Source organism: Melitaea cinxia, chromosome 3, assembly GCF_905220565.1.
Source record: "Melitaea cinxia chromosome 3, ilMelCinx1.1, whole genome shotgun sequence".
Taxonomy (NCBI): domain Eukaryota; kingdom Metazoa; phylum Arthropoda; class Insecta; order Lepidoptera; family Nymphalidae; genus Melitaea; species Melitaea cinxia.
Genome location: NC_059396.1, coordinates 15,469,272 through 15,486,652, shown reverse-complemented (window position 1 = coordinate 15,486,652; position 17,381 = coordinate 15,469,272). Strand labels below are relative to the sequence as shown.

The following is a 17,381-nucleotide window of genomic DNA, read 5'->3' as shown; positions in this document are numbered from 1 at the left end:
TAGATTATACACTTATATACTGATTAGTGATTACTGGTATAGTACCATAGATTATATAGTACTCTGTGATGTCGCCTGTCACGTGATAAGTTAATTTTGTGAGTAGACGCAAAGTAGACGAAAATATGAAATCTCAGACTTTGCTTCGGCATGGCTTCGGCCTTACTTTACCAGTCATCAAATCAGAAGAAAAATAAAGTTACTTCAGACTTGGCTCTGGCCTTTTGATATATCAGAACGAAACTTACAAATTCAAACTAGGCTGTATGGATTATAATCCTTTGCCTTTCCCTATTGGGGATAAATTTTAAAACAACAACAACAGTTCATTTTGTGTAATATAAACAAAAAACAAAATACACATTTTTATATTTCAGTCTGTGATAAGATAAGACTACGAAATGTTGGAAAAATATAGTAATGTTATAATTTTTCTCCTGTTGACTTTATTGAAAAATAATTTTGGCCATGAAATAAAAATATATGGTCCTGGTTTACAACCTAAGAATATTGTAATGCCGGCGCGATATTTCTTCGTTAACTTTACAACTATAGATGAAAACTCGTAAGATATGAATTTAATACTGTACAACATAGTGAAGAAACTATCTATTTTTAATTCATAGGTATAAATTTACAGATACACAAAAAATTTAGCACTTAACTTTGCAGTGGAAATAAATGGAAAATCTTATAAGAGCAATCATTGTCGTGTTTGGACAAATACTTTGGACCGAAAAGATGGAACATTTATAGTACGATACAAATTATATGAGACTTGTAAAGAACTATCAATTGGCATTTATTATAAAAACAAACATATCCATGATTCTCCTTTTAGATTTGAAGGTACTTTTTATTTATTTATTATATAATCGGGTCGGCATACAAGCATACGGCTCACCTCATGGTAAGAGATTACCATTGCTAATAGATGTCTAGCGTTGCTGACCCTATCCCCAATTCCCCCAGGAGCTCTGGTCACCTCACTCACCAACAGGAACACAAAACTGCTTGAAAGCAGTATTATTTAGCTGTGATCTTATGTAAGGTCGAGACACTACCCCAGTTGGGCTGCTCCATATTTTGAGCAGGAAATTTCCAGCTGTGCCCTATCTCAGTAAAATACACATTCACAAAATTCAACACTCCTGATTTAATGCATTCATTAACCACCACAAATAATTGAATATTCTATTTAAACTTGTTTTTATTTGAACTTGTAGGTCCTATTCAACCAGATCAATGTGATTGCCCAAAAAAAGATATGTTCCAATGGCTTAAAGATTACGAATGTCCTGCATCATATGACCAAATAGAATATGATCTCAGACCATTCAAAGGATTAATTATGTCAAAACAAATAAAAAACATAATTAAAAATTATCACAAACCTGAAAGTACAAGTTTTTGTCATTATGTTATAAAATATAATGAAGTATACAGAGACTGTTATGGAAAACATATAGGATTCAACATGTTTGCTGATAGCATTTTACTGTCGTTAACAAGAAAAGTTATCATGCCTGATATGGAGTTAGTCATAAATCTAGGTGACTGGCCACTTGTGCATAAGGGGAGCGAACCACTTCCTATCTTCTCTTGGTGCGGCAATGAAGAAACATTGGACATTGTGATGCCTACCTATGATATCACTGAATCAGCTTTAGAAAATATGGGGAGGTAAGAGTAAAATTCCTACATGTATAAATATGAAAAATGAAGGTGGATTAATATTTTTTTTTACTTTTAAAATAATTAGAATAGAAAAAAATATTGTATATAATAAAGAAGGATATCCAGAGTAGGTTTGTTAATAGAGTGATGTCAACAATACAAAGTCACTATCTTCAATATAATCATGTTTGTGTTATATGTCATGGTAATTCGTTTCATAATAAAACTATTTTCAGATGTTAATAGTTCGACGACTCAAATAAGAATAATGCTAGCATAATCACTGTGCCAGTCATCTTTTAAAGCGACAGTTACCTTTTACTTTTCATAAGCATTTTTGAACTAACATAATAATAGAATTAATAACTACACATACAAAGAGAGTAAAACACTAATCGCATTGATACAAATTAAATAGAAGAAACTTCGTAGAAATGGGTTTTTGACATCAGAGTGTCATATATACATAGATCATCGTAGTCTACTGAATGCATGTTAATATTAGAAAACAGCCAACTGATATAAATTGATATCCCATACTAGCTGTGCCCGTGAAATTAAACAAAAAAGTTATTGTTCAGTTCACAGTTATAAAACAAATAAAATTCTAAAATAAAAGTAGCCTAAGTTACTCCTTATTACATCAGCTATCTGCTAGTGAAAGTCCCATCAAAATAGGTCCAGCAGTTTCAAACAGACAGACAAAAATTGTAAAAAATATTATTTTGGTATATGTACCATGTATATATCCATATGAATTTAGTAAAAAGCGGTTATTTTAATATTACAAACAAACACTCCAACTTTATTCAGTTGTATAGATAAATATTACACCCAGAGTTCAGACAGGAAACAAACCCACAACCCAGCAGCATAAAGTATTCACTACTTTTCTAAAAAAAAAAAACTTGTTAAAATAAAAATATGTACATTTCAGAGTCACATTAGATACATTATCAGTACAGGGCAATGTGGAACGTAAGTGGGCGGATCGAGAGGATCGCGCGTTTTGGCGTGGGCGCGATTCTCGTGCTGAAAGATTGAAGTTAATTGATATAGCTAGAGCCCATCCTGACCTAATTAATGCTTCTCTAACGAATTTCTTCTTCTTCCGTGACAAAGAAGCACAATATGGACCAAAGCTACCTCATATATCTTTTTTTAAATTCTTTGATGTGAGTATAAAAACTGTAATAAACTGTAATTGTTTCTAGTCAAAGTAACAACTTTTTTTTTTCAGTATAAATATCAAATAAATATTGATGGGACTGTGGCCGCATACAGATTACCATACCTTCTGTCTGGAGGTTCTTTGGTTATGAAGCAACAATCACCATACTATGAACATTTTTATAGCAAATTACAACCTTTTGAACACTTTGTTCCAATTAAAAGCGATCTTTCTGATTTACCGGAAAAAATTATTTGGGCGAGAGAACATGATGAGGAAGCACATCAAATTGCTCGAAATGCAAGAAATTTTGCTACGAATAACCTGTTACCACAGCATGTTATATGTTATCATGCTGTTTTATTCTTGGTATGTATTATATTTTAAAGAAATAGTTAAAAAAAAATTTACAGCAAATTTTAATCAAACTGTACTATAATACGTGTAATTTTAATTATTTATTTGTTATAAGGAATGGAGTAAAAGGATTAGAAGTAAAGTCAACGTTAGCAAAAATATGACACATGTCCCACAAGAGGAATTTGAATGCAACTGTGATTCGACAACATTTGCAGTTCATGGAGAATTGTGATATGCTTTAGAAAACAAAATAGCTATCCCTAATCTACAATAATATTATCAAGCTGAAAAGTTGGTTTGGGCTAATCTCAGAATCTACTGGTTAGAATTGAAAAATTGTTTGTGTATTAGATGGTTTATTACCGAGGAAGGCTTATTTATTTTTATATTTTTTCCTCAAATAAACCCGGGTGAAACCACGGGTCACAGCTAGCTATAAATAATTGAAATCTCATTTATATAGAAACTCATTAGTAGTAAAATAGTTTTCATCACCGTTTATTAAAAATCATAATTGTTTTAATCTTAAGATAAATAACATTGCCTTTAGAGTAATTTAAGTGTAAATAGGTTTATGGAACCAAATGTTTTAGGAAGTAATATATTTTTGTATTAATATGTTTACTTTTATTTTTATTAAATTAATAATATACAAAATAAGAACCAAAAAATGAACTAAACATATACCTATATTTTCTTTTTAAAATAACTTTTATAAATAAACAGTGTTTAATAGTTTAATAATTCCATGTGTTCTAGTAGTTTTAATAAATAAATAAATAAATATATGTTTCATTTCGGAATGGTTTTACATATTTATAAATGGTTTTGTGTATATTTAATAATATCACATGAAAACAGAATGAACCTAAAGTTTATGAAAATGATACATTAAACATTTATATAATTAATAACATTAAACACGGGTGAAAAAATAAGAATTAATGATATATAATTTAATATATTTTTGTATAGTAATAGGAGTAATATTCAGTGCATATTATAAATAATTAATACTTTTTAATAATCTGCCTTGAGTACTGCGCAAAAATCGTTTAACTTATTAAAGTTGGCACAAAAATTCAAAAATTAAATAAAAAAAATGTAATAATTGATAACATCGAGAAAGGTATTTAGTGTTGTCAATTAAATTCTTTATAATAAAAATATTATAAATCTATAATTAACAAGAATATGTTGCTAAAATATTCAGTTATTTAACTAAGGAGGATAGATTATGTATTATATGGTAGATTAAGTCAACGTTAGCGTTGGTGTCGCAAAAAGAATCTTCCTCATTATATTTTAATAATTTATTATATATTCTTTTGGGTTTCTCAGCGGTCAGGTAAACCGTCGGCTTTGCTGTTGTAAATTTCTATTTGTTAATTCTGATTTGAATTATACTGATTTACCTATTTATTTTGTATTTAATTTTAATATAGGTAAATAAGGCGCCAGTTTTAGGCATATATAAGCGATACCAATAGGAAAATTGAGGATTGTTGTAAGTTAAAATAAATCTTTACCTAGGCATTACATCTGAAACTACAGGCTTTGGACAATTGCAGTTCAAAGATCACAAAAGTCCAGTTAGGGGGCGTCCATAAATTACGTGAGGTGTTTTTTTTAAATTTTCTGTCCCTCCTTCCCCCCTGGTGAGATGTCGTGAGATTTTATTCAACCCCCCTCCCCCTTATCCCAATCTCACGTGAGATTTTTCAAAATGTGGGTTTCTTACGTAAACGCGTTGGATTGTTATTGTAAAAAGAAATAAAAAAAATTGCTTCGTGCTTTTATTTACGACTAGTTAAGACTAGTAATTAATATTGCTGAGAGTTTAATAATAAGTGTAATAAAATTTAACAATAGAATACTTAAATCGTTACTACTTTGATCAAAAAAGAATATCTACTCTAATTCAGTCCACGGAGAATCTTGTGCGGTCTCAAGAGAGACTATTGGAACCAACATGTCCATATGATTTTTAGTAAAATCATCTGCTCCTTCAATTTCGTTCTGATCTAGCCACTCTAAGCCGTTAATTGGCGCTTGCGCACAGTAACTCATTAGCTCGTCTTGTGACAATCCGTGAGGGTCGCACTTTGCGGAACATACGCGCTTGCTTAGCTGGTGCAATGCGGTCTGCTCGCCTGTGCTCTGCAGCTTTTGTTCTAGATGCAAAGTAAACACCGCATGTACTGCAGCATCTTTTCTCTAAATCATCACGTACACTTGGGCCGTAGAGATCATAAGACGTGCTAATGAAGGCATTCAGCGGTTGAATCGGTAGGCAGTGGCGTATTAGAAATGGAACAAATGACTTTCCGTCATGCTCTTTAAAGTTCGGAATTGTCAAATGTCCATCAACCTGAGTGATAGGGTATGGATAACGTCGAAGTATGAATGAAATTATTTTCTTTCGAACTAATTAGTGAATGATTTTAATCGTATTACGATTACGCTTAAGATTAAATCTTAAGCATGTACAGTCTGGATTAAATAGACCAAAATAGTATATTTTATTTGTTTCAATCAGAAAAAAAATGCGTGATATTTGCCGAGGCCCCCCTCTCCAACGTAAGATTAAATGAGATTTGACTCGACCCCCTCCCCCTAAACATCTCACGTATTTTATGAACGCCCCCTTGCTGTACTTAGAAAACCGTTGTTTTGCGTATAAACCGTTAAATTTAGAACATGTCGCGTTCGAAATTGATCTGAAAACTGGAACCGATCTTAAATCAGCATAATATTCTCATTGCAAACCGCACATCCTCGTCGATCGGCTCGGTTGGGGTCGCTAGTATTACACGAAAGGTCGAAGACCTTAGAATACTGCTACGTCAACGACGACAAAATCAGTCCGCACCGTCCACGAGGTAGTGCACCGTCATCGTTCGGAGCTCGGCGGCATTACATAAATGTTCAAAGAGCTAAGACGGCCGCCGTTACGTCGACGAGACCCGCGAGGAAGCAGTCGTCGGGGAGGCCGGCGCCGGCTAGCGGTACATGGCGAGGTCGGGGCTGCGGTAGAAGCACATGTAGGCGTCGGCCAGCAGGCGCTTGGCGGGCGCGGGCAGCTGGCGGTCCAGCGGCGCGGCGGCGTGCAGCGCGCGGCCCTCGTCGCTCAGCCACGCGCCCAGCTCCGCCACCGCCGCCACCTCCGGGATGTTGTAGCCGTTGCGCTCGCCTGCACAGTGGCCGCGCGCACAGGACTGTACTGACGTGTACGTACGGCCCGCTCGGCGACGGAGCGGGAGCATCGCTCCGAGGTCGCAAGCGGTAAATCATTTTGTTACTTACCTTATAATCATCATCATCATTACAGCCTATACAGTCCACTGCTGGACATAGGCCTCCACAAGTTTACGCCAAAAACAACGTGAACTCGTGTGTTTTGCCCATAGTCACCACTCTGGGCAGGCGGGTTGGTGACCGCAGTACTGGCTTTGTCGCACCAAAGACGCTGCTACCCGTCTTCGGCCTGTGTATTTCAAAGCCAGCAGTTGGATGGTTATCCCGCCATCGGTCGGCTTCTTAAGCTCCAAGGTGGTAGTGGAACCTTGTTATCCCTTAGTCGGCTCTTACGACACCCACGGGAAGAGAGGGGGTGGCTAAATTCTTTAGTGCCGTAGCCACACAGCACACCTTATAATATATTATGAAATTATGATTGTGCAGTAGCTATATTTATTTAGTTTCTATTTCAATTTAAAGACTTTTTTTCACCAAAGCTGAAAATATCAGTCCCATTATCATCATCACTTCAGCCTATCGCTGTCCACTGCTGGACATAGGCCTCCACAAGTGCGCGCCAAAAATGGTGTGAACTCATGCGTTTTGCACATAGTCACCACGCTGGGTAGGCGGGTCGGTAACAGCAGGGCTGGCTTTGTCGCACCAAAAAAAAAATATTTTAAGAATTTTGGAACTCAACACTAAACATAACAAACACCAAGAATATACATCTACCTTTCCTGTCCGCCATTGAGTCGAAAAAGCACCAGGGTGCATCGTGCCCGGCGCCTGTCTTGACAAAAGCTACGTAGTGACTGGTCTCAATACAAAGAACTGCAAACAGTTCCATATACACGCGAGGAATCGGACACGACTCAAGAATGCTTGCGTACTCTTCACAAACGGATAAGGGTGTAGCCTGCGCGCATAAATTATCATATAAAAGTACGTAGAAAATTTTAAAGTAACTAATATGAGTTTTTGGTGGGACGGCTTTCTTTCAGTTTAGTTTCACGAATAAATGGTAATGGTAAGTAAATGGTCTTAACAAGCGGATCGTAGTTTTTATATCGGATACAATTACACAACTCAAGGATGTTAGTGTACTCTTTGTAGGTAGGCAGGGTGGTCTGTGCGGTTAAATTAACATATAAGCTGCATAGAAATTTTTGAAGTGAGTCTTCATAGTTTCGACAGTGCATGGAAGCAGATTTTTAAAAGTTTTTTCACAGAAACATAAATGTAGACAGATATTAAATTTATGTATACAGAAGTGGAATTCCTTTAATTTTGTATTGACTGTCATTGAATTTATACGCGACACAACATCACGACATGTAGATATTACAGCATCGGAATCGTCGTTTAAGGTGACCAGAGCTCTTGAGGGGATTGGGGATAGGGTAGGTAAAGCACTTGCGATGCTTCTGGTGTTGCAGACGTCTATAAGCTACGGTAATCGCTTACCATCAGGTGAGCCGTACGCTTGTTTGCCGACCTAGTTATATATTATTTGTGTTTGCTTGCAAACGAAAAAACCGACTTCAATTACATCGACGAGTAATACAACGTAGATCGACGAAAAAATAGTCAAGTAACTACGCGTTATCAAAGATTACTTAAAAAGTAGTTATCCATATACATAAAAAAATACAATCGAATTGAGAACCTCCTCCTTTTTTGGAAGTCGGTTAAAAATAAGACGTGGTCTAACTTCAATCCATTTTAAGCAACATATAAAGAAGCATTATATGTAGCTTAACTTATAATAATTATCATAATTTAAATATATATACTTAATATCAGTATATATTTTACATTAATTTATACACATAACCTATATTATACTATTTATGTATTTATATGTATGCGTATGTATTATCGAATCTACTAACACTATTGGTATTCATTCTTAGAATCTTTATATTGTACGCTTCCCATCCGTCGCTACTACATCGTGTCATGTGCTCAAACCTGGAACCTGGAAGAAATCGCCCTCCAGCGATAAGATCGCCTTTGCACATGTATGTTATTAGTTAGCACTCTGTTTGTTTGTATTTTGGTGGGCAACAAAGAACATATTTATTATTATTATTTTGAGCACGCACCCCGTGGGCGGGGCGTGCACACCGCGTACTGGCGTGGCACTACTGAACAATAGTATTATGAGCACGCACCCCGTGGGCGGGGCGTGCACACCGCGTACTGGCGTGGCACTACTGAACAATAGTATTATGAGCACGCACCCCGTGGGCGGGGCGTGCACACCGCGTACTGGCGTGGCACTACTGAACAATAGTATTATGAGCACGCACCCCGTGGGCGGGGCGTGCACACCGCGTACTGGCGTGGCACTACTGAACAATAGTACTATGAGCACGCACCCTGTGGGCGGGGCGCGCGGCGTGCGCCAGGCGCAGGCAGGCGGCGCACAGCGCGCCGGCGTCCAGCGCGCCGCCCGCCGCGCACGCGCCGCACTCCCAGCGCGCCAGCGACCCGCACACCGCGCACTGGCGTGGCACTACCGACCGATGATATTTCAAGTTATCAAAAAATATATATACATATATTTAAAAAAATTAACAAATTGTGGTCACTCGCTGAACCGAATTAAACGTCAGGTGCTACTCGGATCGGGGATCTCATTATCACTTCAGCCTATCGCAGTCTATTGCTGGAGATAGGTCTCCCCAAGTTCGCGCCAAAAATGGCGTGAACTCATGTTTTTGCCCATAGTCACCGCGCTGGACAGGCGGGTTAGTGACCGCAAAGAACGCTGCTGCCCTTCTTCGGCCTCTGTATTTCAAAGCCTGCAGTTGGATGGTTATCCCGCCATCGGTCGGCCTTTTAAGTTCCAAGGTGGTAGCGGAACTTTGTTATGCCTTAGTTGCCTCTTACGACACCCATGGGAAGAGAGGAAGTGGCTATATTCTTTACTGCCATAACCACACAGCATCATAACATAACCACATTCAGTAGATTCGACAAAAAATGTTTAATAATGGTAATATACCTAATGAAATAATCAAATATCGCATTTTTGAATGACTCACTTCGAATGGTCGATTTAAATACGGAGTGGCATTCTAATTTCCTTTAACTAATCCAGTGTAACTAATGTGACTAAACTTACATCCTTCTATAAGGTCCGTGACGTCCAACAATGGAGACGGCTGCACGCGCTGGTACAGTTTATATTGTTTCCCGAACCGAGGCATCTGAATGATAAACGCAGCTGGGACCTGACAACAAAAATAAAAAGAAGCATCAGGCTAGCTACATTTTAATTACCAAAAAATTAATTAAGTTTGAAACTTATTTTGTGACAAGCCTTTGTGATGCTGAATCAAACAAGAGATTTTGTCTACTTTATGTTTTCTTTGTACCTGTATGGGTTAACGCACATTGAGCAATATGATTGTCTTGCAAATTAATAACCTCCTTAATTTAGCTTATTTATTACAAAATTGTTATTTGACTGATGCAGATTTCTAATGAAATTGTTATTTGTTTGCTGCGAATGACGTCAAATGACGTCTGTCCTTCTGCGCCTATATACATGTATACTCAAAATAATCTTAGTGTTAGATCGACTTTTATTGGGTTTGGTTTCCCTCACATGTCATCTCTCACTCAACCACAGACTGTACCATACAGTACCAAAATATTACATTTTATAATTAATTGAGATATCTTGTTTTATACCACTGTTCTCTTCTATTATACCAACATCATAATTTTGGAAAATAAAAATATTATTAAAGATTAATTTAACAGCATTACCTCACTAAGTTTCACTCCGGATGTGGCAAAGGATTGTTCTAGTAACTGTTGCACGCTCGGCAATGTGATATGTTCATCCTTTTCGACAAAAAGCTGGTAGCAGTATGCCTCTTGACCTGAAGATAGTTTTAAAAATGGCTCGGCTCTCAATAACTGGGCGACTAAACCATTCAAGAACTCTTCTGGATCCTAAAACGATAAACAACAATATTATTAAGTTTATTCATTATAAGTTTCATATTTAAAACACATTTAGAAAAATCGTTGGTTAGAAATGATTAGGTAATCGAGCTTTTATTTAATGCGTATCCATGTCGAAGCGCGCGGGCACGGCGGCTGTATTGCAAATTGAGTTTTTTTTCAAATTTTTAAGATTTTATTGAACAATTTTAATTTTTTTTATTATTTTTAATCCTTCACTTTATTTAAGAAAAAATAAAGCTCAGTCTAAAGGGGGAAGATGTTATGAACAAATATCATATAAATAAAATGCAACATATTATAGTATGTTAAGCCTGGAAATTTTACACAAAACTGTTTAGTCAGCGATAAACCCCGTCGCTTCCACTTATATTATTTTATATTAAAAAGACCATGTATTCAGAACAGTTCGAGTCCGACTTTGTTTAAGAACAGTTGTCATTAATTAAATTAATTAGCAGAGGTAACTAAAGTGTTTTTTTTTAAAGGACCAACGGAGAGCCATCCTAACAGAGCGAACCAGTCGACACGGCCGGATACCTTCTCCTCGCAGGTGAGGCCGGGCACGTCGGACAGGCGCTCCAGCAGCGTGCGCAGCTTCATGACGCGGTCGGCGCGCACGTAGCCGTGCCGCCGCAGCGGGTTCACCACCTCCTCGCGCAGCACGCGCTGCACCTCCGCGTAGTGCGGCGAGTCCTGCCGGGGAGCTTTGTGACGTTTGTTTGGCCAAAATAAATCTCTTGAGGTCAATACGTGACTCTATTATATTCCTGTTATTTTATTGTATTGCAATATATTCTTATTTGTCGCGTAATGATCCTTAGCTATGCCTATGACAAGTGACAGCTAGTACTGATCCTCAAAGAATATTTCTGCGTGAGGTGCGTACCTCGGGCTCCGGCGGTCTGTAGAGCAGCGCGTCGAAGACGCTCGTGAAGGTGAACATGGCGAAAAGCGTGGCATCCAGGTAGCAAGAGTTGTGGTGGCCCTGGATCCCGCGGTTCTTACCCACCAGCTCGCCCAGCGAGTTCAGTGGGGGAACCACGCCCGGGACCACGGGGCAGTCCGGCTAACGACAATATGGATTTTTAAATTTAATTAGAACTTTTTCCAAAAACCGGCACAAAAATACGAAATAAGTATTTTGTATTTTTACAGATTACATTTATTTAACGAAAATTATATTATTTAGTAAATGTATTGAAATGTAGTAAAAGTATTGAGTGAGGGCACAGAAGGAAACAACTTGCTCGAAATTTAGGAGCAGCCCAACTGGGCAAGTACCTCAACCTTACAGAAAATTACAGCTAAATAATGCTCTCAACCAGTATCGTATTAATTTAGTTGAGTAAAGTAGCCAGAGCTCTAACCTCCGACCCGAAAGTCGGCAGCCCGCTTGCAAAGTTTCTGGTGTTGCGGGCATGCGTGACCGGGCCGTATGCTCGTTTGTTACCTCGATAACACAAGAAGAAAGCCGCGAGTGACCCTCCTACCTGGTCGTACCGCTCGTCGCGCAGCGGCTCGGGCGGCGGCGTGTCCCTGAAGCGCGCGTCTCGCCGGCACAGCGGCAGCGGCACGAAGAGCGCGCGGCCCGGCGCGCACGAGAACAGCCGCGCGCCCTTGTGGCCGCCGTCGCCCAGCCCGCACACGCTCTGCTCCAGCTCCACGCCCGCCGTCGGTATGTCTGACACGAGAGGCTCACCGTCACGGTCGACGATGTGACATAGCGTAACTGGAGGTTCTGTAGACCTTTCACAGCCATGTGACATCGTCGTTATGTCTGCCGGCGAGAGGGACTTAGAAATCTATGTCCCAGTCCAAAAATATTATGAAATTTTGTGTGCATATCGGGTAAGTCTGAGAAACGACCAACATCTATTTTTCATTCCTCTAAGTTATAAGGGGAGGGGGGGGGATTGAGAAGGTTAATAAAATATATGGCTAAACAACGTTTGCGGGGTCAGCTAGTATTAATATAATAATCAGACAGAAGACATACCGTCTATGAGTCCTATCCACCTAACGACCCCGTAGTAATTTTGATCGACGTCAGTCGCTACTTCGACCAGTGATCCGACTCCGATATCATCTTGTAAATGCTGAGGAGACGGGGGCTTCGTATTCGCTGGCACCGCACGAGGCGATCCCAATGACGGGGAATCATACAACTCATCAGGACCATCACCGCTGCACACATCTACGAAATTTTTTACTATTATACTCGAGACATATCATACATTCTGTTACGAAAGTTAGAAGTTTATTTAACAACGTACTTTGCTCATATTGAAGTACACACAATGGTATTTCGTCGATAGACAGTTCTTGTAAATAGTACGAGTGAGACATGTTGAAGAAAACCACATTACAGCGACCGATCTCATTCAGAGACCGTACGACTATAATTAGAAAATAGAAAAGCTAAAATAGAACGCGTAAATGCATGCAGTCTGTGCTCTACTTGGAGATAATGTCTTGTGTGTAGTGTAGTTTCTTCAAAATGTAGTATCTCAATAGTGTTTGTTTAGTGTTATTTTACATTTAATTAAGATTCAGTTTTATTCAAATACGAAGATTATATGCCTATGGAAAGAGACATGGTTAGTAGTATTTATTTATTATATTCTCAGGTGAATATAATATTTAATTATATGTATCTAAAATTTTAAAGTAGAGTATATGTAACATTTATATACAATGGTATAAAATACACCGCAAATTCATGACAAAGTGAGGGTATTCAAACAATACCAAAGATGTATTGTAAAATTGCTTTTAAATATTTGTATCTATTTTTGGTATTTAAAAACACACAACAATTATTGTTGTCATCAGACTTAGTTTTTGGTGCAAATTATTGCTAAGGCATAGAGTATTAAATTATAGCAAAATTACGTAAGATATTATTACTATAACTTTAATCAAGTTTAATGGAAAACAAAGAAACTCAATGACACCTTAAATCTAACAACTACCAAAGTTAACATTATGAGAAAAATGTTACCAGTTTGTTTATTTTCGAGGTAAAAATATAAATTTACATGTGAAATGACTTGAGTATTTTCAAAATTAAAAAAATCGTATTTAATTTTGTTAACTTTATACATACAACAGTAACCTTACAATGACATTTGAAAATAAATGTTACAATTCTATTTTAAAAGTAAACTAAACAGATTTCTTAGGTTTTTTTAGTTGTAATAGATACTACAGGTAGTTAATTAGTTCTGTGTTTAGGTTTTTACGACTAGTATTGTCCTCGTGGTATTTCTCGAATTTATCCTAGTTTAGAGGATTAGGAGAACTGAACTACATAATGTTTTTTTTTTAGGAAGAATACCTTAGCACAAACCTAAGTCAAATTCAATATTTTATTCTTGTCATAAAGGTTTTTTACCGATGTCTATTAACTATAGTAATATTTATAAATACATACCAACTAAGAGAGCAGTCTCAGTTTTCTTAGGCTCATGCACCATTTTTGGAGTTTGAGAGAAATCTTCTGTGGCTTGTGAATTTGAGGATGTAGAAGGTTTATTTCTTCGGCGATCTGGTGCTAAATGGTTAATTAAATTAGCAGACTTGATCCTCTCATTGTGGGTTGTACGTTGCATATTGCGTCTTGGACTAATGGGTGCTGATCCATACTCAGGGTGCTCAGGCTGTCTGGGTGCTGGAGGCCAGCTTCCTCCAATTAAATTAAACAAATCAATCTGTAGAACAAAAGAAAACACATTCACTTGATATGAAATACACTGAACGGCGAATAAAAAAGGTTGGTTAGAAAATCTAGTATACCTTCAAAGGTTAGGTAGACCTAGCTTTATGACAAAAAAGACTAAATTAAAGAATATTTAATGCTACATAAAATAATATATAAATAATTATGTTTGCTCGCAAACGAAAAAAAAACCGACTTCAATTCATCGACGAGTAATACAACGTAGATCGACGAAAAAATAGTCAAGTAACTACGCGTTATCAAAGATTACTCAAAAAGTAGTTATCAGATCTCGATAAAATTTATATGTGACCACATGATAAACATCAACTTTCGATTAAATCAAAAATTATCAAAAACGGTATACCCAGTAAAAAGTTATTGCGGATTTTTGAGAGTTTCCCTCGATTTCTCTGGGATCCCATCATCAGATCCTAGTTTCCTTATCATGGTACCAAACTAGGGATATCCCCTTTCCAACAAAAAAAGAATTATCAAAATTGGTACATCCAGTAGAAAGTTATGCGGTATAATACAACGTAGGTAGAACGGTAGGAGAACACGAGAATTAAACTCTTAATGATTGGTCAAAAATTATGTTTTTAGAGGAGTCTAGATTTTGTTTGTACAAACACGACGGTAGTAAAAGAGTGAAGTGAAAGAAGCTCTAATAGAGGAAAGGCAGAATATTCCGCAGTATCGTCTCAAAAACTTAGTAGAAAGAATGCCAAATCGCATAACAGCAGTATTGCGAGCTCACGGAGGCAACAAAATACTAGAAAGCTCCAAAACGGCTCAATTACAAAAATATTGGAAAAACTTTTTACATTTATTAAAAACTAGCTGTGCCTGCGACTTTGTCCGCGAGAAGTTTAACATAAACTTTTTTGTTCTGTAAAAGTAGCCTAAGTTACTCCTTACTACATCAGCTATCTGCCAGTAAAAGTCCCGTCAAAACCAGTCCATCCGTTTTAGAAATTAGCTGGAACAAACAAACAGACAGACAACTTACTTTCATTTAAGAACATAAAAATATTCTTTAATTTAGCCTTTATTTCATAAAGCTAAGTCAGGTGCTTATGAAGACATTGAAATTTCCCTCTTTCTTTACGGTCCAGAATAGATTATGTGTTAGTAAAGATTAGTCATAACAATAGACAGTTTAAATTCTAATTGTTTCAACAAAATCTCACTATGGTAAACACAAATTAAATTTTGAAGGTGTACTTTCCAAATTTGATTTATTACATGGAAAATATTGATTATAATATTGTAATAGCAAGTTTGTGCGACTTATTTATTTTTTTACTCCTAATGGTATTTAAACTTATTAAAAAGGACTTTGGTTAATTTTTTTAAGTAGTTTTCTTTATACGAAGTTTTTTACTAAGGCTTCAGCTAAATCTTTAAGGTGTAATCTTTAAGCATAGAATCAAATCAAACTTTTAGACAGCAAAAAAAAAAAAAACCTTTTGTGTCTTGTCACAAAGTATTTTGATATGTGCAATTAAATTAAAACTCCGAAAATATTTAGAAAATTCACACTTTTTTTGTTATGTAATGAATTAAATTAGCTTTTATTTTAAGTAGTGTCTCTTCACTACTGTGCAGACATGTTGATGTCTCATAATAATTGTGTTTGCCAGCAAACGAAAAAACCGATTCAATTATATCCACAAATAATACAACGGAAGTAGACCAAAAAAAATTAACAAACACACTTTAACGCACGAATAAACGCACTAGTCATCACTACGATTTTGGAGGGTTTCCCTTGATTTCTTTGGGATCTCACCATCAGATCATGGTTTCCTTATCATGGTACCACCCTTGGGATATCTCCTTTCTAACAAAAAAGGAATTATCAAAATCAGTTCATAAAGGAAAAAGTTATCCCCGAACTTACATTTCAAAAAAAGTGTATATATATACAGTCTAATTGAGTAACATCCTTCTTTTTCGAAGTCGGTTAAAAATTAGATTAAATTTCGTTTTTTAGAATTCTAAAAACAAAATTTTACAATTGCGATAACCATACCCAGGTCTACTGGGTACCAGCGGGTCAAACTATTCTGTTTAACAAAAACGCAATAAAATAAATCAGTCTATTATTTTATTATAAAGAATTAACACTGCATCCTTTTTTCAAGAAACATATAAATTAAATATTTTAAAAGATAGTTTTATAAATATGAACATTTTTAAGTTGTTATTATGTACACATTTATTTTTGTTTATGGAATTTTATAATGATAAAAATCCAAAGTTAAAAAATTACCTTAAAAATATTATATAGAGATTTAATTTATGTATAACACTTAATATAAGTATAAACAAGACTTTAGCCACATAAAATATAGTCGAATAGTAGTATAAAACTTAAAATAAATTAGGTCAATCACAAATTGAGAGATTTTGTCCACACCACTTAATATCTGTTAGACACTATATTCCTGTATTTTATTTTAACCAAATCAACAACCAAGTGAACAAAAACATGCTTTAAAATTTGTGCAATTTCCCTTCAAATGGGTTAGTGTTTCATAAAAAATATTATTTAAAAAACCTGAGCGTCTCTGCTACTTGTATTCTCTTGCACTTGGTGAACGTCATGACTCATCTTCTGTTGGTATACATCGATAAACTGAGTTCATTAAAAATGTTTAATCGAACGTTTGGTTTTATGATTTGATACAAAATTATAAACATTAACTTACCGAAGTTTTACTTTAGCTCCTATTAGATATTAATTAAATATTTCCCTTTAAAACAATTTGAGAATATCCAAACAATTTATATCATTACCAACATCTTCTATTACCTTATTTATTGTTTAACAAAGATTATATAAAGGTGTTGTTTAATTACATGTATTTTATCAACAAACTTGAAACTTCAACAACAAAGTTCAACAACATGACAAATAAAATTATAAAAAACGGACAGATAATCTATTTAATTTGACAGCTTTCCTTCTAATTATACATATTCCAATTTCCAGCACTTTTAAATAAATACTAATATTATATTTAATTCTTATCCACATCTTCGTTCTTTTAATTTTTAAAATTAATCTCGATAGACTCATAAACTAACTGGTTTATAAAACAATCATCAAAACACTCAAAAAACACTGATGATCCTCACGAACGTTTGTAACGTTCGTGAGGATCTGTCAACTTGTCAAGTTAAGAAATATTTGACATTGCAGTTGTTGTTATTTATTTG

The 17,381-nt window shown here is 36.1% G+C and overlaps 2 protein-coding genes across 2 annotated transcripts; one reads left to right on the top strand and one right to left on the bottom strand.

Moving 5' to 3' along the window:
• Positions 1–329: 329 nt before the first annotated feature.
• On the top strand, positions 330–3,824 carry LOC123669221 (protein O-glucosyltransferase 2-like). The gene is made up of 6 exons (XM_045602846.1): positions 330–565; positions 641–849; positions 1,227–1,683; positions 2,615–2,852; positions 2,918–3,217; positions 3,321–3,824. Exons 1-6 carry the CDS (start codon positions 402–404, stop codon positions 3,438–3,440), a joined length of 1,488 nt encoding a protein of 495 aa, XP_045458802.1. The 5' UTR covers positions 330–401; the 3' UTR covers positions 3,441–3,824.
• Positions 3,825–5,886: 2,062 nt separating this feature from the next.
• LOC123668033 (ubiquitin carboxyl-terminal hydrolase CYLD) lies at positions 5,887–16,766 on the bottom strand. Its single transcript, XM_045601834.1, has 11 exons — positions 16,720–16,766; positions 13,869–14,230; positions 12,432–12,629; positions 11,926–12,116; positions 11,322–11,501; positions 10,973–11,128; positions 10,232–10,420; positions 9,582–9,690; positions 8,833–8,969; positions 7,184–7,367; positions 5,887–6,401 (listed from the first exon to the last, which is right to left on the bottom strand). The coding sequence occupies exons 1-11, from the start codon at positions 16,764–16,766 to the stop codon at positions 6,211–6,213; spliced, it is 1,944 nt and encodes a 647-aa protein (XP_045457790.1). The 3' UTR covers positions 5,887–6,210.
• Positions 16,767–17,381: the final 615 nt, after the last annotated feature.

What these genes read in the sequence shown, in the direction of transcription:
- LOC123669221 (XM_045602846.1), top strand. Translation starts at nt 402, where the DNA reads ATGTTGGAAAAATATAGTAATGTTATAATTTTTCTCCTGTTGACTTTA. An exon ending in GCTTTAGAAAATATGGGGAG is followed by an intron (nt 1,684 to 2,614) that starts GTAAGAGTAAAA and finishes TGTACATTTCAG; the next exon opens with AGTCACATTAGATACATTAT. An exon ending in CTTTTTTTAAATTCTTTGAT is followed by an intron (nt 2,853 to 2,917) that starts GTGAGTATAAAA and finishes TTTTTTTTTCAG; the next exon opens with TATAAATATCAAATAAATAT.
- LOC123668033 (XM_045601834.1), bottom strand. Translation starts at nt 16,766, where the DNA reads ATGACGTTCACCAAGTGCAAGAGAATACAAGTAGCAGAGACGCTCAG. An exon ending in CAAGTAGCAGAGACGCTCAG is followed by an intron (nt 14,231 to 16,719) that starts GTTTTTTAAATA and finishes TAACCTTTGAAG; the next exon opens with GTATACTAGATTTTCTAACC. An exon ending in CCGCGCGCCCCGCCCACAGG is followed by an intron (nt 7,368 to 8,832) that starts GTGCGTGCTCAT and finishes TTATGCGCGCAG; the next exon opens with GCTACACCCTTATCCGTTTG.